The 27,670-nt window shown below is 41.0% G+C and overlaps 2 protein-coding genes across 9 annotated transcripts in view; both read right to left on the bottom strand.

The window, feature by feature from the left end:
- ZCCHC4 (zinc finger CCHC-type containing 4) overlaps window positions 1-4,838 on the bottom strand; it is a 47,051-nt gene extending 42,213 nt beyond the window's left edge. The window contains exons 1-3 of the mRNA XM_030832213.3: window positions 4,708-4,838; window positions 3,807-3,925; window positions 2,941-3,023 (exon numbers count right to left, since the gene is read on the bottom strand). Coding sequence (XP_030688073.1) covers window positions 2,941-3,023; window positions 3,807-3,925; window positions 4,708-4,834 — 329 coding nt within the window. The 5' untranslated portion in view covers window positions 4,835-4,838. The remainder of the gene's footprint in view (window positions 1-2,940; window positions 3,024-3,806; window positions 3,926-4,707) is intronic.
- A 341-nt stretch (window positions 4,839-5,179) lies between these two features.
- The window catches only part of PI4K2B (phosphatidylinositol 4-kinase type 2 beta), a 122,074-nt gene continuing 99,583 nt past the window's right edge, over window positions 5,180-27,670 (bottom strand). For 4 of the 8 annotated variants that reach the window (XM_030832211.2, XM_030832206.2, XM_060299217.1 and 1 more), the window contains one exon: window positions 22,629-24,715. In XM_030832211.2, coding sequence (XP_030688071.2) covers window positions 24,542-24,715 — 174 coding nt within the window. In that variant the 3' untranslated portion in view covers window positions 22,629-24,541. Of the gene's footprint in view, window positions 5,228-11,198; window positions 11,788-21,262; window positions 22,248-22,628; window positions 24,716-27,670 lie in introns of those variants that run through there. The other 4 variants (XR_009563980.2, XR_009563979.2, XR_004034244.3 and 1 more) reach the window with 4 other exon arrangements.

The raw sequence follows: 27,670 nt of genomic DNA, 5'->3' as shown, positions 1-27,670 counted from the left end.
AGAAGATCATCTAAATTTTCTTATAGAGTGTAACTGCATCACCAATATCCTTATGTAATAATATGAAGTACATGCTTATCAGCTAAAAGTGATACAGCGGAGTACAAAACTATGTCCACATTATGACCACAATCTTGTACAACAAACCTTTGCATAGGAAAAAAGGCCAGAAGGAAGACTACAAAATGACCAAGGTGATGGGTTCAAAGGGAGAAACCAATAGTGATATTTTTCTACTTTCTGCATCTTCGATATTCTATCTCATTATAATAATCTCATAATAATATATCTCTATATAACTCTTTGTTTTATATCCTTATATCTCCTTAAATTAAATCACTACACATCATATATTAATTACTATCTGCTTATATGCTTAAAAATACTGTTTTAGAATCTGGGAGACATAAGTTTGAGTCACTGCTCATTCATTCTAACAGTATGAAGTTGATGAAGTTACTTAACTTCTCCAAGTACTCAATTTTCTCATCTAAGTAAACCACCTTGGCAGGATTTAAACAATATATCACGGAAAACACCTCGCATAGTGCCTAGCTCAGTGGTGCTCAGTTTACATTAATTCCTTTTTCAACATTTTTTGTTGTTGATTTAATTCCCATAAATTAAGTAGACTTAATCACTGATTAAGTACTGCAGTTAAGGGGCAATCAAGTTATCTCAAGAAAAGCCTCCCCTATCAAAGGACTTTAAAAGCTACTAAGAAGCTCAAAAAGACATTTTTAACAGATCCCAATATTCCTTTACACTTAGCCTAGATATGACCTCAGAATCCTTCTAAACATAGCAGCCCAGGTAACCAGCAGGAGTTATCATGAGCGTGAAAACCTATTTGTCATCAGCAACCCAGACAGAGGCTTCTTAAGAAGTCTCTCCCAGCACACAAAACACAACGCCTATAACAAAGGAGAGGGATGAATTCTTTTCACAAGTTTGCCAAAAAATTAAATCTATGACTCAATTCCAGTTCACCCAATAAAACATTTTTAAAATGCAGACTTTTAGGGACTTCCCTGGCAATCCAGCGGTTAAGACTTCGCCTTCCAATGCAGGGGATGCAGGTTCAATCCCTGGTCAGGGAGCTAAGATCCCACATGCCTCACAGACAAAAAACCAAAACATAAAACAGAAGCAATACTGTAACAAATTCAGTAAAGACTTTAAAAATGGTCCATATCTAGGCTTCCCTGGTGGCACAGTGGTTGAGAGTCCGCCTGCCGACGCAGGGGACACGAGTTCGGGCCCCGGTCCGGGAAGATCCCACATGCCGTGGAGCAGCTGGGCCCGTGAGCCATGGCCGCTGAGCCTGCGCGTCCGGAGCCTGTGCTCCGCAACGGGAGAGGCCACAACAGTGAGAGGCCCGCGTACCGCAAAAAAATAAATAAATAAATAAATAAATAATTTTTTAAAATGAAGATTTTTAAAAACAGATGTTTGTTTGGTTTAGTATTTCAAAAAGGAAGATTACAGTAAATCTTCATGAGATTGGATTTGGCAATGGATTCTTAGCTATGATACCAAAAGCACTAGCAACAACAACAAAAAAATTGAAAGCTGGACTTCATCAAAGTTAAAAACTCTTGTGTATCAAAGGACATCATTGAGAAAGTGAAAAGACAATCTACAGAATGAGAGAAAATATTTTCAAATCATCTGATAACAGTGTAATATCTAGAACATATAAAGAACTCCTGCAGCTCAACTACAAAAAGACAAATGACCTTATTAAAAATGGACAAAGGACTTGAATAGACATTTCTCCAAGAAGATATACAAATGGCCAAAAAGCATATGAAAAGATGGTCAACATCATTAATAATGAGGGAAATGAAAATCAAAACTACAATGACATACCACTTCACAACTGCTAGGATGGCTATAATAAAAAAAAAACAAGATAATATGTGTTGACAAGGACATAGAAAAATTGCAACCCTCATACATTGCTGATGGGGGTGTTAAATGGTGCAGCCACTGAAGAAAACAGGTTGGCAGTTCCTCAAAAAACGAAGCATAGTATTATCATATTATCCAGTAATTCCACTCCTAGGTATATATGCAAAAGAAATGAAAACAGGGGCTCAAACAGATATCTATACACCAACATGTGTTGAGTATTATTCACAATAGCCAAAAGGTGGAAACATCTGAGTGTCCACTGATGGATGAATGGATAAACAAGATGTGGTACAGGGACTTCCCTGGTGGCACAGTAGTTAAGAAACTGCCTGCCAATGCAGGGGACAGAGGTTCGAGCCCTGGTCCTGGAAGATACCACATGCCACAGAGCAACTAAGCCCATGTGCCACAACTACTGAGCCTGCGCTCTAGAGCCCGCAAGCCACAACTACTGAGCCCCCAGGCCTAGAGCCTGTGCACCGCAACTAGAGAAAGCCCGCACGCAGCAACGAAGACCCAATGCAGCCAAAAAATAAATGAATAAATTTATAAAAATAAAAAGATGTGGTACATGGATACAAAGGAATATCATTCAGCCATAAAAAGGATGAAGTTCTGATACATGCTACAACATGGATGAGCCTTGAAAACACAACGCTAAGTGAAATAAGCCAGACACAAAAGGACAAATATTGATGATTCCGCTTATCTGAGGTACCCAGAATGGTCAAATCATAGAGACAAAAAGTAGATTAGAGGTTACCAGGGATGGGAGAAAGGTGGAATGGGGAGTTATTGCTTACTGGTGACAGAATTTGTTTGGGGTGATGAAAAAGTTTGGAAACAGACAGTGGTGATAGCTGCACAACACTGTTAATGTAATTAATGTCACTGAATTGGCAAATGTTATCTTATATATATATTTTACCACGATAAAAAGAAATTAATTACTGAAAGTAAACTTAAAGGCACTGAGGGAAAAAAACAATAGGATAATAAATGAAAATGACACAGCATCAGTACCTTTCCACACACTGCGAACGGGATAAAGGAGGCTGACATTTTCGGTTATGAGCTTCTCGGGCAGCCAGTCTGGCTCCTGACAACTGAAACAGAGTACAAAATAAACTTAATAAACCATCAAACTTGCTACTATCCTAGAAAAACTGGTATCGCATTTTGCCATTCAAGAGGCCAGAAATTCGAGCAACTCTAAGCTCTAAACAAGCATTCATTCCACGGGAAAACAAAACACATTAACCTGGGAAAATTCTAGAGCAGTTTGAAACAATAACCAACATATTAAAGCACTGAGGGATTAATTCACACATAGTGATTTTAACAAGTCTACAAGAGTGGCATACAGACTGTTTTCCAACAAACCTAACAAAGCTGAAAGATTTCTAGTCAAAACTTTCAGGGCTTCCCTGGTGGCGCAGCGGTTGAGAGTCCGCCTGAAAAAAAACTTTCAGAAACTTTAACTGGAGCTGAGTCCAAGAGAATTCCAAGCTCATAACTGTATCTCTAAGTGCCTTCATCAGTCATCCAGTAGCGGAATAAGGGATGGTCAATGCAAATGCTTCCCAAAAAGTGTTTTTCTAAAGCACTTCCTGGAATGGTAATGACCTGCACTCTTTAGGGAGAACTCTATATTGGCACAACCAATACTAACACCTCAGAAAGCCTTAAAGGGAACTCAGACTTTGAGACAGTAGTTTAAGACATCAGTAATCAGAGTAAGTTCAGAGTAAATATAAACTCCAGTCTCTCAAACCAAAAAACATGGTATCTTCATCTCAAGAGATTTATCTCATACATTCTCAATGAAATGTCACAGACATCAACAATTAAAAAAAATACATATATATATATCCAAAAAGTTGATATACCTTTTCATCTTCCCATTGAAAAAAATTACAATCTTTTCTATCTCTACAAGCTGAGCAGGCATAAAACCTCCGTGTTTCTTCTTTCCCTTGGTTCACCTTTACAAACAGAAGAGTGGGTCCTAGTTCCAGAATAGGAAAATATAAGTCAAACAGTCATCTACCTCAAGTTCCTAGTTTTCATCGCCTTTAAATAAAATTTGTTTCAGTTTTACGCACAATTTGTCACAATTAAATGCACTACTCTGTTTAATAATTTTTTCCCCCCGAAGTCACAACATTCAGGCAAAGACTACTTAAGAAATAAATTTTGAAAACTGGTCTCTCCAGAAGGAAAATGCTATTGTCAGTACAGTTGCAGTCCACATGGTGAACGGCCTGGGTCCTGACACAACAACAAAGACGGAGTGCAAACAACTGAGCACTCTGCCACCGCCGCTCAGTTATCCTTTCAGTGAAAATCTGAGCTTTTAGAGTTGGACGCACTCTCTCTCCGCAAGAAAAACTGGGTCTAGTTAAGCAAGAATTCATTCTATCGTGCTCCCTAACGGTTTTTTAATTTTAATGGAAAAGACAGTAAAACAACAAATGAAATCTTCAAGTACTTGGCAACGGGAATTACTCAATAACACATATCCTTTTTGCCTAGCCTCTGCCTCATCCCTTCAAAAAACATGTAACAGCCGTAAAGCCAAAACCACAACAGTGGGGACTTTCTATGACGGTTTCTTAAGCAAGTGGAAAACCACAACTTCCCGAGGAAGGAGCGTTTTCTAGATATCACACTCGGTGGGAAAGAGAGAAGGGGATCTGAATCCGAGAGCCCTAAAAGCCCACGGCACGTTCAGGCTCACCCACGCCCCTTGGCTCCCGACAGCCAGGCTCAGCCCAGACGCGGACCCACCGTGAGGGCACAGCGGGGCGGGCGGGGCGGGATCGGAGGAAACCACCACCTCGACTCCCGAGTTCCCCTGGCGACCCGAGCTCCCCTCTGCCTCTACGGTTCCAAGCCACTCCCTGGAGGCCGCCATCTTCCCGCCGCCGTCCCGAAAGCCTCAGTCCGAACCAAAGAGGCTGAGAAAGAGCGTCGCCATGACCCGCCGTGACTCAGAGCGCCCCCGCTCGCCTAGGAGGAGCTTCGGCCACTGGGGCAGAGGTCACGCCCCGAAACCCAACTTCTGCTGGAACGTCTGAGAAAGAAGCCGTAAGATCCATGTTGTCATCTCAGTGATTTCTCATGTATCTGAGGGGTTCAGCTCTCTAATCTTACCTGCGCTAAGTCATGTGTCTAGTGACCGGCTGATCTAGGTTCATCTTGGCAAGAGTAACTCAGCTCTGCTCCATGTGTCTCTCATCCTCCTGCTGTAACCAGCCGGCCAGCCTGGGCACATTTCTTTCATGGGAATGGCAGAAGCACAACAGAACTAGGAGAAACAGACAAGGTTCTTAAGGCGTAGGCTCGGAGCTGCCACTGTCACTTCTACCTCATTCTTTTGGCTCAAGCAAGTCATATGGTCAAACATTGCAGAGTTACATGGCAAAGGGCATAGGTCAGAAAGGGGTGAAAAATTGGAGCCAATGACACAGTCTATCACAAAAGCACTCTTCACTGGGACAACCAAGTGTCTGGTGGTACTGTTTCCCACCACTTAAGGAGCACCTGCCTCAGCAAGAAGGCAATAAGGAGGAAGCAAAACTAGGAGGTAGGAATGTATGACGATACCATGTGAGCACCTAGATCCAACCATGCCTGAAGATTCCAGTTACATGAGTCACAAACTCCTCTGTCTACCTAAGACAGTTTGAGATGAGGTTGGTTCTATCTATCACAACCAAAAATGTCCACTAATGCTCTGTGGTCACAGCACAATATTGGATGGATATATCTGTTCATTAATATGCCTGGATTCCCTTTTCCAGTCAAGACCAGCTAACCCTGCTCTCCATTCTCCCTGCTACGATCCCTGTCAGTCTGCCTGCTATGCTCCCCTCCATCCAATCTGTCCCTTCTGGCCCTTGTGGTGGAACCCAGTCTCCTCAGCTGCCTTTTGCCTTGCTGCCCAAAAATCAGCACACAGACCTACTTCTCTTTAAGGGGAAACCTGTCAGGGGTGACAAGAAAGGAATCCTACAAAAGACTTTACCATGTCAGTCTCTGCTCTCTTGTTCTGGATCCTGACTCCCCTGCTGAAAGGGTCACTTCTATGGGCTGAATTGTGTCCCGCTCAAAGTTCATATGTTGAAGCCCTGCCCCACAATGTGATGGTATTACAGGTGGGATCTTTGGAAGATAATTAGGTTTAAATGAAGGCATGAAGGTAGGCCCCCAAAATGGGATTAGTGCCCTCATAAGAAGAGACACCAGAATGTGCATGCTCTCCCTCTCCCTCTCCCTCTCTCTCTCTCCCTCTCTCTCTCTCTCTCTCTCTCTCTCTCTCTGCCATGTGAGGGAGGACACAGTAAGAAGGGGGCCATCCACAAGCAAGGAACAGTATCCTCACCAGGAACTGAATCTTCTGGCACCTTGATCTTGGAATTCTCAGCCTCCAGCAATGTGAGAAATAAATGTCTGATATTTAATACACCCAGTCTACAGAATCTTGTCATAGCAGCCTGCACTGACTAAGACACTCATTATGCCCCTTGACTTCTGATCTCTGCTTTAAATTCTGAGAGCAGACCTCTCCCCACCTCTGAAAAGCCTTAACTGTAACAACTTGGTTGGGGAAGGACTTGGACACAGAGGGGCTTTGTGTGGCCTTCCACACATCTTTGAAAAACAGCAACAACCCTGCTGAACCAAACACCCCGAAAGTAAGGACACCTTTCAATAAGCTACTGAGATTCACTGGTCATTTCTGATGTACCGGGCTTGGCGTGCATCCCAGGACACGACAGACAGCAGTCCTTACAGAGGAAGCCTTTTAGAAGCCAATGCAGACCAGAGGACATGGACCCCGGCAGGCATACCATCAGTGCGCTGAAGGGACTGGCCCTCCACGTTTCTTCCTGCCTGCATATGTCCCTCTAGTGAGAAAGCCAGGAGCAAGGTGCAAAAAAGAGCATGCATTTATGTGTGTGAAAGTGACTGTTCCTTGTCTACACATACAAATGAAACCTGGAGATAAATAAATCTTCTGAAAGTTAAAATCCTATGGGTAGTGGGCTGAATAGTGTCCCCCAAAGAGTCATGTCCAGTCAGAACCTTGAATGTGACCTTATTTGGAAATAGGCTCTTTGCAGATGTTATTAGTTAATGATAAAGATGAGGTCATACTGGATTAGGGTGAGCCCTAAATCCAATGAGAATGTCCTTATAAGAAGGGGAGAGGACATAGAGAAGAAGGCCACGTGAGGACAGAGGTGGACAGAGATTGGGGTTATGCTGGCACAAGCCAAGGAATGCCTGGGGCCACTAGAATCTAGGAAGAGGCAAGAAAGGCTCCTCCTCCCCTAGAGACTTTGGAGGGAACATGGCCCTGCTGACCCCTTGATTTTGGACATCCAGCCTCCAGAGCTGTAGGAGAAGACATTTCTGTTGTTTGAAGTCACCTGGCTTGTGGCACTGTGTCACAGCAGCCCTAGGAAACTAACACACCTTGTCTGAGGCTTGGTCTTGAGACCTTCTTGCTCAGAGCCCCACCGTTTACTTTCCAGGTGACCCTGGAGAAGTCACTATCTAAGCTTCAGGTTCCTCCTCTGTAAAAATAGCACTGTTGGGCTTCCCTGGTGGCGCAGTGGTTAAGAATCTGCCTGCCAGTGCAGGGGACACAGGTTTGAGCCCTGGTCCAGGAAGATCCCACATGCCGCAGAGTAACCAAGCCCGTGCACCACAACTACTGAAGCCGGCGTGCCTAAAGCCCGTGCGCCACAATAAGAAGCCCGCGCACCACAATGAAGAGTAGCCCCCATTCGCCACAACTAGAGAAAGCTGGCGCGCAGCAATGAAGACCCAACGCAGCCAAAAATGAATTAAAAAAAAAATAGTACTATCTACCGTCAAGGAGAGGGAGTGTTTGAGTACACGAGAAAATGAACACAAGAGCTCTTTGTCAACAGCCAAATGATATGTACATATTATTACATTCCTCTTTTACAGCTATGTTCCAACCTACAAAGGTGCTACTCTATGGAAGAGAATTCCATTTATTCTGGATTACTCAGCACGGTAGAACCTGGGTGAAATTATGAGAGGCAGATTTTGGCTGAAAAAGAGCATACTGTGGGGTTCCTAGAAGCAGAGCCCAGGATGGAGATTCTTGTGCAAGTGACTTTTTGAAGGAGAAACCTGTAAGGAAGTGAGAGAAGCAGGAGAAGGCAGGGGTAGAAGTGAGGCAGAGTCCAGCCTCAGCCTGATGCACAGGGAGCTATGGTGCATGACGGCACCGTGGAGTTTCCTGCTTTGGCGGGGGATGGGGGCTATTGTACCCTGCCATCTGTCAGTCCCAAGCCCAGAATAAGTAGGAGTCCTTCTTAAGGGAACCAACTCAACTGGGAGGTTTATCTCCTTATTTTTTCCCCCTACTCCTCCCTGCTGGTGGAATGCAAATACAGTGATGGAAGCTCCAGCAGTCATTTTTGGACACTGAGGTCCAAATAGGAGAAACTGGACTATCAAACTCAACTCCTTTTAGGTGACAATAAATTCTTGTCTGTTTAAGCCACTTGTTTATTGTGTTTTCCCTGATACATAATCAAACTTAATGTTAAAATAGGGGTTTTTTTTTGTAATAGCACTTCAGGTTTCAAAAATGTTATTTGTAACTAAAATCATGTACTATATGCTCTCCAGATTATAATGCTCCTCCTTTGAAAATGGAAGGATTACAATCTGAATAGCTATTTAAAAAAAATATTCTACCACCATGTCTGGTGCTTAAATGTATAAATGTTGCATTTATATATCAACTCGCAGGAGCTATACTATTAGGTACACTTTACAGATGAGGAAACAGGATCGGAGGTTGGGCTGCGTAGGGCAACCGTGAGGAAAGTTGGCTCTGGAGTCAGTTGGTCTTGGTTCTAATTCCACTCCACCACTTGCTAGGTTAGGCAAGTTACTTAACCTTTCTGTGCCTCAGTTTCTCATTCTGTATACAGAGGGATGAGGTACTGTTGGGAGGATAAAAAGAGCTAATTCATGTAGTGCACTTACCAAAGTGCCTGGAACATAGTGAGGAGTTATTATAATGGCTCAGGGTTAGAGATGAGGCAGGATTTGAACCATGATCCCTCCAACTCCAAGGCTCATATGCTCCTTCAGCAACCTCTGCAGCAGATAGGCCACCCTAGTCCTTGCTTCAGGGAAAGAGCATGCTGCCTGCTCTTCATCTGTTCACGTCTTATTCCTGTTTGCTTGGTTAACACCTGGTCCGCTCTCATGATTGCTTAGACATCACCTCCTCTGGGAGAGCCTTCCTTGAGCCCCAAGATTAGGTTAGATGCTCCTCTTATGTCCTCCTGTAGCATCCTGAATGTACATCAGTAGTATTGATGATCACTCTACATTATTAATTGCCTGATTGCTGGCTTGTGCCACCCTTTACCCTGTAAGCCCTTTGAGAGCAATGATCATATATTATCCTTATATCCACAGTGCTAGCGCATAAGAGACTTTTAATACATATTACTGATTAAATGACAACTAAAATCAGACTTTAAAAATCTGATGATGTTTGAGTTGGAAGGAACCGTTGTGTCATCTCATCTAGTGATTCCAACAAGGCTGTGCCACCTCCTAGGGGGCACATTTTAGAAATGCCAGGAGGTGTTTTTGGTTGTGACAGTGATTGGGGGATGCTACTGGAATGTGGAGGGCAGGGGCTGTGCTAAAAGATCTGTAATGGTTAGGACAGTCCTGTGCCATGAAGAACTAACTACTCTCAATCCTGCACAACTTCCTCTAGAGTCTGGAAAGACACTTATGTAGGTGAGTAACCTGTTTATAGTTATTTGAACCTACACTCCAACTTTAATTTACACAAACACAAAGTAGTTTCTTACAGTTTTAATATATCTGAATATGCCAGGAATGCAACAACTGTGTATATCAGGGGGCAATTATACTTTGCTTTGTCCAGAAAAAAAAAATTCTTCACCACTGTGGAAAACTCACATGATCAACAACAACATGGCTCATGTAATCCGAATTCCCAGTACACCCCATCTGTATCTGCCTTTAAAGCTGTTACCTTCATTGCTTGTCTGTCAGCAATTTCTGTATAATAAGCTATTCTAAAACATAGTGGCTTAAAACAAGTCATTCTCTCGCATACATCTGTGGGTTAGCTGGCGGTTGGCTGATGTGGCTGGGCTCAGCGGAGTGGTCCTGCTTCACACTTGGTCAGCTGAGCCTGCTCCCAGCTTGGGTTGGGCTCAGGTCTGCTCACTGTGTCTCATCGTGGGCCCAGGCTGGAGGGGCAGTAGACACCTGGGAGCAGTTCTTCTCATGATAATGGCAGAGGCACAAGAGGGCAAGTCTCACTGCACAGCACATTTCACGCCTTATTTCAGTCTTGCCTGACTCTCCCACTCGGCCAAAGCAGGCCACACTGGCAAGCCCAAAATCAAGGGGTGGAAAAGTACAAGTACACTCTTCCTGTGGAGGTGGAGGGCAGAGTGGATATTTTTGAGCAAAATCTAATCCACCTCAGTGATTTTACACAAATATCCTAATTTAGCTCTGATTTCAAAATGTCATACATAAAGAAAAATTCAGTTTTGTCTTACTTATCTTGAATCTAAGTGTATTCATTATAAGAAAGTATGTGCACCTGACAATTTCACTATAACGTAACAGTGTGGTCACGCTGAGCATTTACATGTGGAACACATATTTTATTGTAAGTAACCATCCTTTTATTTTAAAATATTTTGTGGGCTTCCCTGGTGGTGCAGTGGTTAAGAATCTGCCTGCCAATGCAGGGGACATGGGTTCGAGCCCTGGTCTGGGAGGATGCCACATGCCGCAGAGTAGCTGGGCCCATGTGCCACAACTGCTGAGCCTGTGCTCCAGAGCCCATGAGCCACAACTCCTGAAGCCTGTGCGCCTAGAGCCCATGCTCCACAACAAGAGAAGCCACCACAGTGAGAAGCCTGCACACCGCAACTAGAGGAATCCTGAGTGCATCAACAGAGACCCAACACCACCAAAGATAAATACATAAATTTAAAATATTTTGTGTATTTTATTTGAAATTAGGTGTTTAGTTAGATTAAATTATCTATGAATTTCATTTTAAGAGGGTCAAGAGGGTCGGCAAAGTATTTTTTACGAGAAGAGGACAAGGGGAAAAGGTTGGGACCACAGAGGTAATCCAGTACAGCTCAGCCTGATGAGGGGGGTAGCTGAGCCATACACGCCCCCACTTTGAATCCTGCTCTACCCTTCACAGATTATGTCACTTCAGGCAAGTTGTTTCACATCTCTGAGCCTTTCTCAGGTGTACTATGTGTAATAATACACGTGGCTTCTGGGTTGCGGAAAGAATGAAATGAACGCACATGTGTGACATTCAGGATCCTGGCAGGGAACAGACGGCACATTCATGTAGGGTAATTGAAGGAAGCTTCATAAGGGGGCTGTTTACCAGGCTGGGGGCAGGGTTAAGTTAAACTACCCAGGGAAAGTGCATTCCCTTAGGGCTATTACTAGCAGGAAGTTATTTCCACCCCAGGTCTACAGGGCCAAGGAAGTTACTTGAAACCCAAAGAGAATAATTATATGGAAGGAACAGCCCTACAGAGTGATGGCCTTCAGCAGAGGGCCTCAGCCAACCATGACACGCCCACAGGGAAGAAGCTGGGGGGATAAATATCCAGCCTCAGTCTCCTCCTTTGTCCCTCAGATCTTTCATCTGTCAGTGTCTCCTACTGGGGAAAAAAAAACAACAGCCAGAGATGAGATGTAGAAGTGCCGTTTGATGGCGTCCATAAAGGTCAGCCTCCCAGAGCATAGAGCAGAAGGGGAAAGCGGGGAGCAAATCTGGAGGAGAAAAAAAGAGGATGATTACACAGCATGAAAAACACAGTACATGGCAAAGTAAGAACTTTATAAGTGGTAGCACAGTTAACTAAATAAGTAAACACACCCACACACATACATATACATATACACATACACATACACATACATACAGGGGAAACTCAAATAATCTCCCCAAAGTATGAATAGAACCTCCACTAGAATCTAGTTGATCTTGTAGGGAAGGTAAAACAATCTCTTTCCTTTACCCATCTTGGGTTCTCTGGCTGAGGCCCTACAAGTTAAACTAACAAAAAAACAGATTAATAAGAGAAAAAACAAGCAGACGTTTATAAACACGTGTGTCAAGCATACACATGGGAGCACTTAGAGGTGAGTACCTCAAAGAGGTCGTTAGAACCTAGGCTTACAAAGCATCTTGACAAAAGAACAGTATATTTTTAGAGACATGACATGAGAAGGACTTTGAGCTCCTACAAGTGGCAAATTGTGGGAAGGCGAGGAGATGGGGAAACTAATGGTAAATAAGGGTCTAGAATTGTCTATGGTGATTTATTTCTGTTCTTCTTGATAGAGAGGGGAGGTGGCGGGGAGGAGGGCATCTTTACAAATTATGTTCTGCATTCAGGCAAATAAGGGGAAGGCAAAGAGCTTTTCTTATATCTGCTGATTCTCAATTGCCTTCAGCTCCAAATCATCCTTAAACCAAAGTGGCATATTCTGCTACCTTTCCGTCTCTTCGTTCAAAGGCTTTTTCTACTGCATTCCTTTATAGATTATATCAAATTTCCACGTCAGCAATGACAACTTGACCTCTCTGAGCCACAGACTTTCGAAACTTTAAAATAAAGATAGTAATATTTGCCCTCAAAACATATTAAGGGGGATGTTGTCCCAGTAATTGAGCAGCATTTAAGCGAGAGATTCAGGGAATTAAGCATATCCAATTCCTCATCTACAGCATGGAGAGTAAGCGTAGCTGAATGTTACATTGCTTAGAAACTATGCCAGGGCAGTGGCGACCTTGGTCTAAACCGGTGCCTTGGTTGAAATACAGTTACCTGTAAGTGCTGCAATTTAAAACAAACACTTGAAGGGTAGAGTAGTTTTCCAGATTGTTCCCAAAGCCACACTGAGATTAAAGGCAGTCTTATTTCACCCTGACAGGCAGTTTGGGCACAAGCATCGCTGAACCTGGTTAAACCAGTTCCAGCAGCCGGGGGATCAGCCCTAAATGTTTACACAACTTTCTGACTCCTGGGAAAGGCAAGGCTACCTGATTTTTCTACTGTTTCTGAAAGCTTCAATAGTTTCAGAAGTCTTAACAGTCAGGTGGGAATTGTGTAACCAGAGGTAAGGAGCAGCCAGGGTTCCTGGAGTCAAAGGAAAAATAAACACATCTCTTTGCATACAGAGTAGATTAGCTGCTTCTTTTTGATATCACATGCTTTCCATTTTCAGGTCTTAAAAAACCCACAAGGCGACCTGCAGAGGTACCAGCCACCGGCTGCCAGATTAGCATTTCACCAGCTGGAACCAGATGTCAGGATTCTGCACAAATACCTTTTTGAAATGTCGCTTAGTTTCTCAGGGAGTCAGGTTCAGACAAATCTCTCACTATTACCCAGTGACCTCAGGTGCCTTTTCCTCTCAACCCCAGATCAACCCCGGGTGTCACACAACAGAAAACTTTAAAATAGGCTTTGGTTCCAAATCTGTCACCATGCTCCAGGAAAGATGATATTCAATCTAAAACTTTATGCAATAATCCAAACCCATAAACACAGATGTATGCTTTATTTCATCATCTAAAACCCCAAATCCAAAAGTACCACTAACACACACAGACAGCTGCTCCGGTAAAAACAGAATCCATAACAGAATTTGTACCACACTTTTCACAAAATACGTGAAATGACATTATGTGTCATCTTTGTTACAAAACTTTGAAGTTAGCATTAGCTCATGTATTTTACAGGTGGAGAGAAAGCTGATCTGGGAGACTGTAAGATCTGCCCAGGGGCATGGAGCTCATGAGCAGAGCCAGGACTTAAATACAGGTCTATTCCAATCTCAGACTCAGCCAAAAGGGAATTGTGGCCTATCTTCTACTTATTGAAGATACGCAATATTAGAACATAAGTAAGTTTGCAGTATTTCAAAAAGACAAAAGTTAAACCTATTGTATTATTTGGCTTTAGAATAAAAACTTCAAAGCTTAAGGATTTGTTTTCTCAGAGAACTCTTTACATGGAATCTGAAGCAGGTTAAAATTTACTGAATAAGATGATGCTGATTAATAATGCACTTTGTTAGATAAATGTATTTTCGTTATATACTTTCACAGTTCAATCCATGGGCCCACTTAACATTTAGGGATCTTCAGATGAGAAACACTGAGTAAAAGCAAGATAGCTCACGGCGATGAATAAAAGCTCTCAGAAGTCATACACGACTTTGTTCCAAGTTATGTATTTTGTTCCTCAGATTTTATGCTTAATTACTACCATTCATGACAATATTTTTTTGATATTACGACAGATTAGTAGACTTGCTTGATGGAAACCAACTCATCATCATCATCATTATCATCATCAAAAAAGAGAGCTAAATAAGAAAAACTCATTGACAAAAAAAGATGGGACAAGAATTAAGTTTTCAAAGAAATGGGGGTAGGAGGAAATCTAACCACACTCCATACACAAGAATATGTTTTGATTTGTTAAAAGAGTTCCTGCTGCCACAGCTCTCTGGCTTTTTTGGGATTTCCTCTCCTAACATGATGAATTCGTTGATAAAAATTAAATCTCTCTTTTCTAACTCCTGATCTAAATGCAATATGAAGTACACAGAATCATTTGTGAAATAGTCTTGCCAAAAATGTTTAACCTGAACCTATTCAAGCTTTTGGATCTGATTTCCAATTTATAGGAAATACAGGGGATACAGAATCAAGTTGAACACTAAGAGGAAACAATGAGACAGATCCAGTATGGGGAATATCCCAAAAGTTAATGTCATGGGGAAAGTGAAGGAACTGTTTTAGATTAAAAGCTAGAACAACAGATGCAATGTATACAACTTGATTGGATCTCGATTCAAAGAAACCTAGCTATAAAATATATATTTGGTGAATAATTAAAGATATATGAATACGATCTATATAACAGATAACAGGAATTTTTTGTTAATTTAGGAGAGATGATGTTATGGTAAGTAGAATGGTCTTATTCTCCTCTCTTTCATTGTAGTCTTTCTACATGACTAGCTTGGGTTTCCTCACAGCATGGCGGACTCTGGGTAGTTGGACTTTTTTTTTTTTATTGGCCGTGCCACATGGTGTGCGGGATCTTAGCTCCCTGGCCAGGGATCAAACCCATGCCCCTTGCAGTGGAAGCATGGAGTCTTAACCACTGGACCGCCAGGGAAGTCCCATTTGACTTCTTACATGGCAGCTGATTTCCCAGGGAGAGTGGAGGCTGCCAGGCTTCTTAAAGACTAAGCCCAAACTGGCATAGTTGCACTTTTGTTACATTCTGATGATTAAAGCAAGTTGCAAGCCCAGCCCAGATAGAAATGGGGGAGAGGTAGATTCCACTTCCTCATGGGTGGAAAAGTACATGCTTGCAAAGAGGGAAGGAAGTGATGACAGCCATCTTTGGGGACTATCTACTCCCTTACCTCCAAAGAATGGATTAAATATATTGAGATGTTGAATGAAAGCCACGCTCTCCACAAGCCTAGACATTGAAAATATGCTTCTATTAATAAATAAGAAAAATGTTGACAGCTCAGGTCAAAGCCAGTGAAGCATTTTGTTTACAAAGCATTTCATTTCCCTCCCCTGTAGGCAAAGAATTTACAGTCTAAGAGGCAAAGGTAGAGATGTGCACACACGATCAAAGATTAAGACATTATTCCCTCAAAAATACTTCATTTTAGACCTACCACCATTTTCCGGTTTTCCTTCTGCCTTTGAGCGGTATCTGAAGAGTGAATCCAAGAGCTGAAACTGTATTTTACTGATTTCTGTCTTCCTACTGCCTTTTGGAGAACCTGGCATACAGTGAGTACCCATAAATGTTTGTTGAATTCAGTGAGTGACTTCTATCATACAAACTGTTGTCCATACAGGTGTTGGGATTTTAGCAAATGAGAAAAGCTAAAGCAAATTCATGTATCTGCCATGATTGAGAAACGGAGCTGTTCTGGTTCACAACTATGCAGAACAGAACCAGGAGCGAGGCAGTAAGCATGACGTTTATTTCAGTTGTAAAAATAATTATTACAAATCCAGGCTGAAAAGTCCTACATAGTATTAAGAAGAAAGCCTCTCAGACTTCACTTCAGAAAATATTTACAGATGGGTGTTCTTATTATTTCAGTGTTCCACTGAGGATATGACTAAGGAGGTGGCTGGGACTGCAGCAGTGGCCAAGGTTGAGGCTGAGCCTGGCCGCAATCAGAGAGCCTAATGCAGATGGAGGTGCCTAATAGTTTTTTAGTTTGGGTAGTGCTATGGACTGCATTGTGTCCCCTCCCCCCAATTCATATGCTGAAGCTCTAGCCCCCATCTGACTATATTTGGAGATACAGCCTTTAAAGAGGTAATTACAGTTAAATGAGGTGGGCCCTAATTCAATAGAACCGTGTCCTCAGGATGTGAGTGCAATAAGAAAAGGCCATGTGAGGACACAATAAGGCAGCGATTTGTAAGCCAGGAAAAAGTCCTCACCAGAAAACCCTGCTGGCATCTTGATCTTGGACTCCCAGCCTTCAGAACTGTGACAAAATATATTTCCATTGTTTAAAGCCACTCTGTGATATTTTTTCGTGACAGCCATAGCAAATTAAGAAAGGTGACAAAGTATTCACATAAATGTGCTCCCGTATAAAAGCTTATTTTAAAAAATGAAATAATTGAAGCATACGGAAAATAACAGAGAATAACATATAACAACTCACCTACCACCCAGATTTTAACAAATGTGGCCATCTGGTCATATTTGCTTCAGATACTTTTTAAAGAGATAAAATTTTATACTTAAAGTGTACTTGGTAACCTTTAAATCTGCTTCTATAACCTCCTTACCTCCTATTCTGAAGCTGGAGAAGGACATTCCTGTCCACTTTTTAATATACTTACATGTATGCATATGTCAAAAAGCAACTATAAAAAAGTACCGTAGTACTGTTTTGTATTTACATAAATGTGTAAATACTTTTGCAACTTAGTGTTGTTTTCCTTCAACATTGTTTTCAAGTTTATGTGTACATTTCAATACAGGTGGCTACAGTTGATTTTTAGTGCTCTGTGGTCTTCTATTGTATGGGTATACCACAATTTATCCATTTCCTGCTAATATTCAGGTTGCTTTCAATTTTTCAGTACTATAAACACTATAGCATTGGCCAATCTTGTATGTGTTTCCTTGAATGCACACACTACCAGGTACTTGCATCTTCAATTTTACTAGAGACTGCTCTCAAAAATGATTCTACCAACTGTCAGGCTTTTACTTTTGCCCGAATCTGCTAGGTTTGAAGTGGTAATTCATTGCTTATTGTTTCATGAAGAATACTTTACATACAATGAGCTGTGCAATTTGATGATCTTTGATAAATGTACTCACCTGTGCAATCAGAACCACACTCAAGACACAAAGTATTTCCATCATCCCTTGAAATTTCCTCAGACCCCCATGCAAAGCAGTGTTTACAATGCCACCCTAGTTAACCACCCCCCCCCCAATAATCCACCTCAGTCCCCAAGCAATCACTGGACTGTTTTAACAATGGATTAGTTTTTATTTTAGAAAATTTTATATAAAAGGAGCCACATGGTACATTCTCTTTGTGTTTGGCTTCTTTCAGTCAGCATAATCGTTTTGAGATTCATCCGTGTTGTTGGGTTTATCAGCACACAGACTTTTTTTTTTTTTTTTTTTTGCAGTACGCGGGCCTCTCACTGTTGTGGCCTCTCCCGTTGCGGAGCACAGGCTCCGGACGCACAGGCTCAGCGGCCATGGCTCACGGGCCGAGCCGCTCCGCGGCATGTGGGATCTTCCCAGACCGGGGCACGAACCCGTATCCTCTGCATCGGCAGGTGGACTCTCAACCACTTGCACCACCAGGGAAACTTAGCACATAGTCTTTTCCTTTTCATTGTATGGATGTATTTTTTGCTTATCCATGCACTTGTTGGTGAACTTGGGTTGTGCCCAATTTAGGGTATTACAAAAAAGGTTGCTGTGAATATTTCTATGTAGCCGTTTGCTTTCATTTCTCTTGGGTGGGTAAAAGAAAAAGGAATGGCTGGGTGTGCGATAGGTGTAAGTTTAACTCTACTCATTGTGGGTTTTATTTGCATTTCCCTAGTGGTAATGTTGAGCATCCTTTGATGTGCTTATTGGCCATTCATTTATCTTATTTTGTGAAGTGTCCGTAAAATATTTTGTTCATTTCTTTTTTTTTTTAACATCTTTATTGGAGTATAATTAGAGTGTTGTGTTAGTTGCTGCTTTATAACAAAGTGAATCGGCTATACATACATCCCCATATCTCCTCCCTTTTGTGTCTCCCTCCCACCCTCCCTATCCCACCCCTCTAGGTGGACACAAAGCACTGAGCTGACCTCCCTGTGCTATGCGGCTGCTTTCCATTAGCTATCTATTTTACATTTGTTAGTGTATATATGTCCATGTCTCTCTCTCTCTCTCTCTCTCTCTCTCTCACTTCGTCCAAGCTTACCTTTTCCCCTCCCCATGTCTTCAAGTCCATTCTCTACGTCTGCATCTTTATTCCTGTCCTGCTCCTATGTTCATTTCTTAAATGGGTTATTTTACTTCTTATTCTTGAGTTGTGCAATCTCTTTATATATTCTGGAATTCTTTATCAGATATATTTGTCAAATATTTTCTCCCAGTTTGTGACTAGAAATTTTATTTTCTGAAGTGTCTTTTGAAGAGCAAAAGTTTTTAGTTTTGATGAAGACCAATTTATCAATTTTTTCCTTTAATGGTTTGTGCCATTTGTGCTCTAAGAAATCTCCGTAAAAACAAGGTCACTAAGATTTTCTCCTGTTTTCTTCTATAAGTTTTAGCTCTCATACTTAGGTCTCTGTATGGGGTGAAAGTAAAAGTTCACTGTGTGTGTGTGTGTGTGTGTATTACAGTATCACTTGTTGAAAAGACTTCCCTTTCTATTGAAATGCCTTGGCACCTTTGTTGAAAATCAGTTTACCATGTATGTAGGGTTTATTTCTGGATTCTCTTTTCTGTGTCCTTGATCTTATGTCTATCTTTACCCCAATTACCACTGTTTTGATTGCTGTAGCTTTATAAGTTCTGAGACCAGGTAGCGTATAAGTCCTCCAACTTTTGCTCTTGTCTCATAGGTTGGCCAGAACATTTCCATATACATTTTAGAATTAGCTTGTCAATTTTTTTTTTTTTTTTTTGCAGTACGCGGGCCTCTCACTGTTGTGGCCTCTCCCGTTGCGGGCCACAGGCTCCGGACGCACAGGCTCAGCGGCCATGGCTCACGGGCCCAGCCACTCCGTGGCATGTGGGATCTTTCCAGACCGGGGCACGAACCCGTGTCCCCTGCATCGGCAGATGGACCCTCTTGTCAATTTTTTAAAAAATCCTGATGGGATTTGATCGTGTTGAAACTATAGACAAACTTGGGAGCATCAACATCCTAACATTATTGATACATAAGCATGGTAATGCCCTCCATTTATTTAAATCTTGAATTATTCTCAATACTCTTTTTATAGTTGGTATAGAGAGCTTACACATCTTTGGTTGGACTTATCCCTAGAAATCTGATGTGTTTCGCTGCTGCTATAAATGGTATGTTTTAAAATTTTCTTTTTCTAACTAATGTTGCTGGTATGTAAACCTTGCAAAATTCACTTATCAATTCTAATAGCTATTGGTAGATTCTTGTTAATTTTCTACATGCATAATTACGTCATCTATAAATAATGACAATTTTCTTTCTTTCTTTCTGAACCTCATTCCTTTCACCTCTTCCCTGCCTTTACTGCACTGGTTATGCTCTCCAGTATGATACTGAATATGAATTGTGAAAGCAGGCCCCCTTGTCACATTACTGATCTCAGAGAGAAAGTGCAGAGGCAGAATACTGGCCCCCAAAGATGTCCATGTCCTAATCTCCAGAATTTTTGAATATATTAAATGGCAAAGGGGAATTAAAGTTGAAGATGGAATTAAGGTTACATATAAGCAGGCCTTAACATAGGGAGATTATTCTAGATTACCCGGGTGGGCCCAGTGTAATAACAAGTGTCCTTAAAAGTGCAAGAAAGAGGCAGAAGGGTCAATGTCAGAATGATGTGATGAGAAAAGTATTCAGCCCGCTGTTGCTGGCTTTGGAGATGGAGGGAGAGGGCTACAAGCCAAGGGATGTGTGAGGCTCCTCGATACTAGAAAGGACAAGGGAACAGATTCCCCCCTAGAGCCTCCAGAAAGAAACACAGCCCTGCTGACACACTGATTTTAGTCCAGTGACACCTGTATCAGGCTTCTAACCTGCAGAACTGTCAGATAATGAATTTGTGTTGTTTAAAACACTAACGTTTGTGGTAATTTATTACAGCAGCAACAGAAAACAAATATAGAAAGCTTTAGATTTTCCAGCACTAAGTATGATGTTTGCTGTAGAGTTCCTGTGGATGTTGTCTATTTGCCCTTGGGTTCCTTCTAGTTTATTTCTGAAACATACTGTTAACTCCAATATTTCCTCTGAGCTCTGTCAGCTCTCATTTTATTTCCTCCTGTTGCTTGTCCATCTAATTTTTGAGCTTTCCTGATTTTGATGTTATATTGTTCCTTCTCAGGTTCTATCATTTCTTGAATTTCTTCAGCATTTTAACAAATATTACTGTTTTCTTCTGCTTTGTAGAAGTTTCTAGGATATCTTCATTTCCTGTGGGTATGTGATACACGCTGTTATCCTGTTTTCTTAAAGCATATTGTATGATGTGGTCATGTTTAAGTGAGATGGACTTTGTCATACTTTCCTCCTATATTTTCAGAAGATTCCTGGGTAGGTGGTGAGGTAGGCCTGGAGTTTCCTGGTTTTGTAGTTCTAGGGTTCTCTCTTCTGTAGTTACTACAGAGTATTAGATAACATTTTTTTTTTAAGATAACTTTTATTTTTATTATTCTTTTTGTAATAGCTGATATTTTAGTCTTACTTATTTATTCGACCGTGCCGCTTGGCCTGCAGTATCTTAGTTCGTGGACCAGGGATGGAACCTGGGCCCAGCAGTGCAGGTGCTGAGTTCTAACCACTGGACCGCCAGGGAATTCCCAGATGACATGGTTTTTTATGAACCTTCTTAGTACTTTCTGAATTGTCTCATCTGGTCCCCTCTTCTATCTGTATCAGAACCTTGTCTCCTTTATCCCCAGGGTCCTTCCCTCGTCAATGTCTATCCTATATCCAGTAGCTTCTCTCAGGGCAGGTCTATGTGCTCTCACCAGCTACTTCCGGGAACCCTGAAGACCAGGTTGCCCTGGCACCCTCATACCTTCCTGCAGGCTCCCATTACAGCTTCCGGCTGAATGCTGGACAGCCCTCTCCCAATTTTGATTGTGGTTTTGGATGCACCAGTTGAGGATCTGCCACGATGACTGGGGGCGCCTCCTTTTGGGGCTGACGACATGTCAGCAGATTCTGGGCTCTTTGTACCATCACAGGCCTCCCTCACTTTCCCTCCGTTCACTCCTCCAAAGCTGTTGTTCCCATGTGATCCTTTTGCTATTGATGGATTTAGCCCAAACTGCTCATTTCTGGGATCCATAGGGATATTCTATCATCTAATTTTAGTGAAGATGGTGTCACTGTGATTTTTCTTTTGCTATCCTAGTTGTTCTATGGGGATTTGAGATTAAATACTCACTGCTGCTGCCATTCAGCCTTCTATAATTGGTTTTTTATTTTAAAATGATTTTTTTTTTTTCTATTTACACTGTTAACGCCCAGGATAGGACAGACTATGGTAAGTTTTAACATATAAATGCAAAATTTTAGTGACTAAACACAAGCACTATTTCTTGCTCATGTCACAGTCCAATGCAGTCAGCACGCTCTCCTGGTAGGTTTCCAAGCAGTGACTCACATGCCCTGGCTGCTTCCACTTTGCAAATTCTTTGTTTACAGCCAAATGGGAAGACAAGAGAGTGGTCACCGGTGATCACTGGTTGTGCCGCAGTGAGCTTTACTGCCAGGTCTGGAAGCCACATATATCCCTCATCACCACATCTTACTGGCCAGAACTCGGTTACATGGCTCCATACTCACCATAAGAGAGGCCTGGAAACAGAGCCACACTGAAGGTCTCTGCCACTATCTGTACAGCTGCCCAAGCAACTCTGGGAAAGAAGGCAGACTATAAAACATAAGATGCTGCCTGTCTCTTCATATATCTGTAAAAGGATTTAAGATGTAATCTGATCAAAGGACTGGTCACCACTGTTTTTAATAAGGTTTTAATTCCATTAGTACAAAACTTCAATTAAAAAAAAATTTGTGAATCAAATCCTTTTCAAGATTGCAAAAAACATGTTTCCATAGTCTTCAACTAACTGCTGACAAATTTGGGGGAGAGTAAGGCAGCTTATATTCAAATAAAAATGAAAATGTCTCTAATTATAAAGATTCCAGTTAAATATATCTTTTGGAATGATAAAGTATGAAACTGTACTACTAATATACGCAGTAAGAAAATGGTGGTTTGTCATCATTTATAAACATAAATGTATTTACAAACATTCTAAATATTCAGTATATATACTTCAGGAGAAATCTAGTCTTAAGACAGTGATTTTTATTACCTTTCGTCTACCATGTTTGACACTATAAATATACTCACTGAAAATATTAACACAATATTTAAATAAAAATGAAGTTCATGAAAATTTATAAAATAAAACCAATGTACTCTGACTTCTAAGCATATCTTAAATATTTCAACTCTATTTTTCTGGCCTGGTCAGACCATTTAAAAATATTTCCACACTATTTTAATTTTAGGGTACAAAACAGTAGCAACTTACTAAGTTTCCATTTTTTAAATTAATATAGAAATTCTCAAAATACTGAAAACCCTGTTTTATGAAAGCAGTAACCACATCATAACAACTTATTTCATTAAGAACACATCTTCAAAAGGCACATTTTAATGACTGGTATTTATCTAAAGATATTAGCTTGAGCTTTGAATTTCCAGTCAATTTTCCATTATCTCAACATTAAGATCATGGAGGGTCAGGGGAGGTAGGAGAACACAGGTTTCCAATGGACTTCCACTAGGACAGCAGTATCCTCACTCATCACATCCACGAAGACCAAGAGAAAGATGTCAAGAAAGGGAGAATGGCAGATCTGACTTCCATCCTAATTCAATCTTCAGGAAATACTTTTTATATAAAAACAATTTGAAAAATTACAGGACAGAAAGCTTAACGACAAAAGGCCAAGACCACAAACTGCCCAGTTTAGTCTGAGTGGTGATGTTATTTGTTTGGAGCCTAAGAAGAGAATGAAGCTCCTGCTTCTTTGGGATCAAATCTTCATATCGGGCTCATCTCAATTTCAATCACTTGGTAAGTTAAAAGTACTACAAATTCCCAGGATGTCAGAAATACTGATATTCAAAATCAAATAAAAATGACTTAATGGTTATCTCTGTTACGGTCCCCTTTAACTGGGACTAGTATTCTAAAGTTGACTGTAATTATAATAACATCAGTAATTTCAAGTACCCTACAACACTACTATTATTTTTAAGAGGTTATGTTCTAGGACCTGAAAATGCAACCCAATATACGGTTTGAGTTATGGTTTACCTTTCAGTGAAGTTTAATACTAATTGAAGTACTAAATTGAACGAGATCAGTACTCTGAGGTACTAAATGATTAAGTATTGATCCCATGCAAGAAACAGATGGGAATTTTTAATGCTATTCTGGAATTTCAAAATACTGGGGATCTATCTTAATTTCATATTATTCCCCTCAAGTCTCAGTTGAGTGTTTCCATTTTTTTAAAGGGGGAGATAGCGTTAGATTTTTTTTCCCTCACTATAACAAAATAATTGACCCAAAATATTCTGAAGTACAAAAAAGAAAATGGTCATTGGTAACTTGAAATATAATTTTCTGGTCCCTAATAATGGTCACTTTAGGAGCATTTATTCAAGTTCTAAAGTAGCAGCTTTTTAAATTAAGGCAACATTGTTTTATTCTTAACTATTTTCTATTAACTACTCTATTAAAGCTCATAAGAGCAGTTTCATCCTCAAAGGCCTTTTATAATGTAAGAAGAGTTAACATGACCATTCTTCTCAATATTAAAAAAGTATATAAAAAGTTATTGTATTCAAAGTCAACAAACACCTTATTTTTCTGTTTGGAATTCTAGAGTAATTATAGTCATTCCAGAATGTGTAAACTACGAAATGACCTCTGAAACTAACATCAACAACATAAAATACAATTTTTCTACAAAAATACGACATAGGAGATATATCACTTCTTCCCTGAAATAGAAATTTAGTATTTGGACAGAAAACTGTAAACTTCAATTACATTCAAAGAAAACCTTTTAGAAACTTATATTATTTGAGGTTTTGGCAACTGGAGCTCTTACCAGCAGGTTTACAGGGCGGTAATGTTGTAACAACACAATAATGCCAAACAGTTTCTTTCTCTCACATCTGCTACCAGGAGGAAAAAAAAGGCTTCCTGCAGTGGACAGTCTGGGTGAATGAATTGCTGAGGTGGACGATCCGACCCTGACCTCCACCTTGACTGCGCTCCACAATCACACAAGGCATCTGTACTAGCTGGACAGGACTCCTCCTGTCTCTCAATGCCTGAGTAAGATTTAAGATCTGTGGAAAGAAGAGAGGTTTTCATCAGTTCAAAAAGGATAAAAACCTTCCGTTCTTTGACATTAGTTTAACCATCTATTCATAACTACAATTTTTATTTCATCCATTTATGCCCAACAGAGACTGTGATGAGTAACTGCTATCAATATATATATGTGGATGTACAGATGCTTATACACACACATATACACAGACAAATGCACAGGATTAAACTTAAATAATTTTTGCCAATTGGTAACTTTGAAATATTCTAGAATGCATCTATGTCCAGGAGCAATGGAGTCAGAGACTGAATGAAGTGAATGGTTCCACATACGTACCCCAGTTGACACTGGACCTAAAAAAATACTGGTTTAAATAGTCTGGTTTTTACTAAATACTTGCCTTACCCACTCATTCAACAAATAAATTTACTGCATGCTTATTATGTGCTAGGCTCTGTTCTAAGTGCTGGGGATGCAACAGTAAGAAAACAAACAAAATCTCTGCCTTCACAGAGCTCACATTTCAGCAGGGGAGGAGTCAATAAACATCTCAAACAAGTCAATTACACCACGTATTAGAAGGAAAAAGTGCTATGGGGAAGCATGACGCAGGGCAAGTGAATTAGCGAACTCGGGAAGGTAGCATTTAAAGTAAAGTTTTATTTAAGAGTCTATTCTTTTTTTTTTTTTTTTTTTTGCGGTACGCGGGCCTCTCACTGCTGTGGCCTCCCCCGTTGTGGAGCACAGGCTCCGGACGCGCAGGCTCAGCGGCCATGGCTCACGGGTCCAGCCGCTCCGCGGCATGTGGGATCTTCCCGGACCGGGGCATGAACCCGCGTCCCCTGCATCGGCAGGCGGACTCTAAGAGTCTATTCTTAAATAGGAGAAGTAAAACTAGGAAAAGTAAACTATATTACATTCCATGTTTAAACATACTCTTGGAATTGCTACTTGAGCATATAAATAAGGTTATGAAACAATGCATAGCTTACAGCCTATTCTACTCTGTTCAAATAAAAATTTAATAATTAATTTTCTTTTTTTCCCTGCATATCAGGTAAAAAATTCCCTTTGGGGGCTTCCCTGGTGGCGCAGTGGTTGAGAGTCCGCCTGCCAATGCAGAGGACACGGGTTCGTGCCCCGGTCCGGGAGGATCCCACATGCCACGGAGCGGCTGGGCCCGTGAGCCATGGCCGTTGAGCCTGCGCGTCCGGAGCCTGTGCTCCGCAACGGGAGAGGCCACAACAGTGAGAGGCCCGCGTACAGAAAAAAAAAAAAAATCCCTTTGTTGTGTACGTTAGAAATAAGGATGTCTCCTTCAGGTATTTGAAAATATTTAATATACAGATGGTGTGCATTTTACTAGTTGTTGTAAAGACTGTTTAATAGTGAGATAAGCATAAAGGTTTCAACATAAAGCCATACTAATAAATAAATGTCATAATACTTGAACAGTATAAACTAGATGGTTTAGATCCTGGAAGATCTGAAGTATTTAATACATCAGAGAAATAAACCTTTACTAGTAATAGTAGCTACTCATTGTATTTATGGTTTAGGATTCCTTTTAAGCTCTTCCCTTAAAATCTTCTAGGCTAGTTATGTTTGGATAAAAAGACAAAAAGAATTTACAAAATTTATGTTTATAAGCATTGTTCTTACCATGAAAATAAATGTGGGTACCAGCATGGCTAAGGAATGAAATATTCAGTTAGTTTCCTCTTTTGATTTTAAAAATCCTATTCAAAACATGTTAATCTAAACACACTAATTTAAGTAACATCTAATATTTTCCTGACTCTAAAAACAATACATGATTGTTGTAGAGAATCTAGAAGCGGAATGGTACAAAGAAAATCATTCTACAAGACTAAAAAATTTCAAATTTATAATAGCAAAAATTATTCAGTCTTAAAACTATCCAAAATATTAGTATTTCTTTGGGAGTTGAGAAGACACTTGATGATCTTGCATTTATTTACTAAAGAAATATTTACTGAGCACGCGCTGTGTTGGGGAGAAGACTAAATACGGGGAAAAAACCCATCTGAGCCCTTAAAGTGCACACATTGTAGAAACAAACAGCCACACAAACAAATAACTGGAATGTAGTGTGACAAACACTTCAGCAACAGTGGATCTATGCCCTGACTTTACAATCTGTCCCCTCCTTTACATACCACTCACTTTTTCATTTCCCAAAGAATAAACACATCTATTACTATATCTTTACATCAGAGAAGATTATTTTTAGAAATAGACTAAACATTGCAGACAAGGAAAAACACTTTATTTATTTATTTTGCGGTACACAGGCCTCTCACTGTTGTGGCCTCTCCCACTGCGGAGCACAGCCTCCGGATGCGCAGGCCCAGCGGCCGTGGCTCACGGGCCCAGCCGCTCCGCGGCATGTGGGATCCTCCCAGACCAGGGCACGAACCCGTGTCCCCTGCATCGGCAGGCGGACTGTCAACCACTGCGCCACCAGCGAAGCCCAGGAAAAACAGTTTAGAATGCTCCATCTATGCCACATTTGATACCATGGTAGGGGTGTGATAGGTCAAGAGCAGATGGTGTGAACTCACAGACTTCTGCATATAGACTTTGCTTTCCTTTGGACTAGTTCACTGGTCCTCAAATTTTAGTGGGCATGAGAATTACTGTACTATCTACATAAAACTATGTATATTCTACTTCCTGGTTGGTTTTAAGCTATTTTTCAACTGTACTATGCCCAATTTGCTGTCCTTTTTTTTTTGGCCTGCACCGTACGGCTTGTGGGATCTGTTTCCTGACTAAGGATTGAACCCGCGCTGCAGCAGTGAAAGCCCGGAATCCTAACCACTAGGCCACCAGGAAACTCCCCCAACATGCTGTCTTAACATCCAATTTCTGAGTGAAATGTGACCCCAATACTCCCATGGAGTGCTAGGGAAATCAGAACTCCTTGAGCGGCAGGAGGAGCCTAGGA

Source organism: Globicephala melas, chromosome 5 (assembly GCF_963455315.2).
Source record: "Globicephala melas chromosome 5, mGloMel1.2, whole genome shotgun sequence".
In the NCBI taxonomy this organism is placed as follows: Eukaryota; Metazoa; Chordata; class Mammalia; order Artiodactyla; family Delphinidae; genus Globicephala; species Globicephala melas.
Note: the sequence above shows the minus strand (reverse complement) of the source record. Positions and strands in the feature narration are given on the sequence as shown.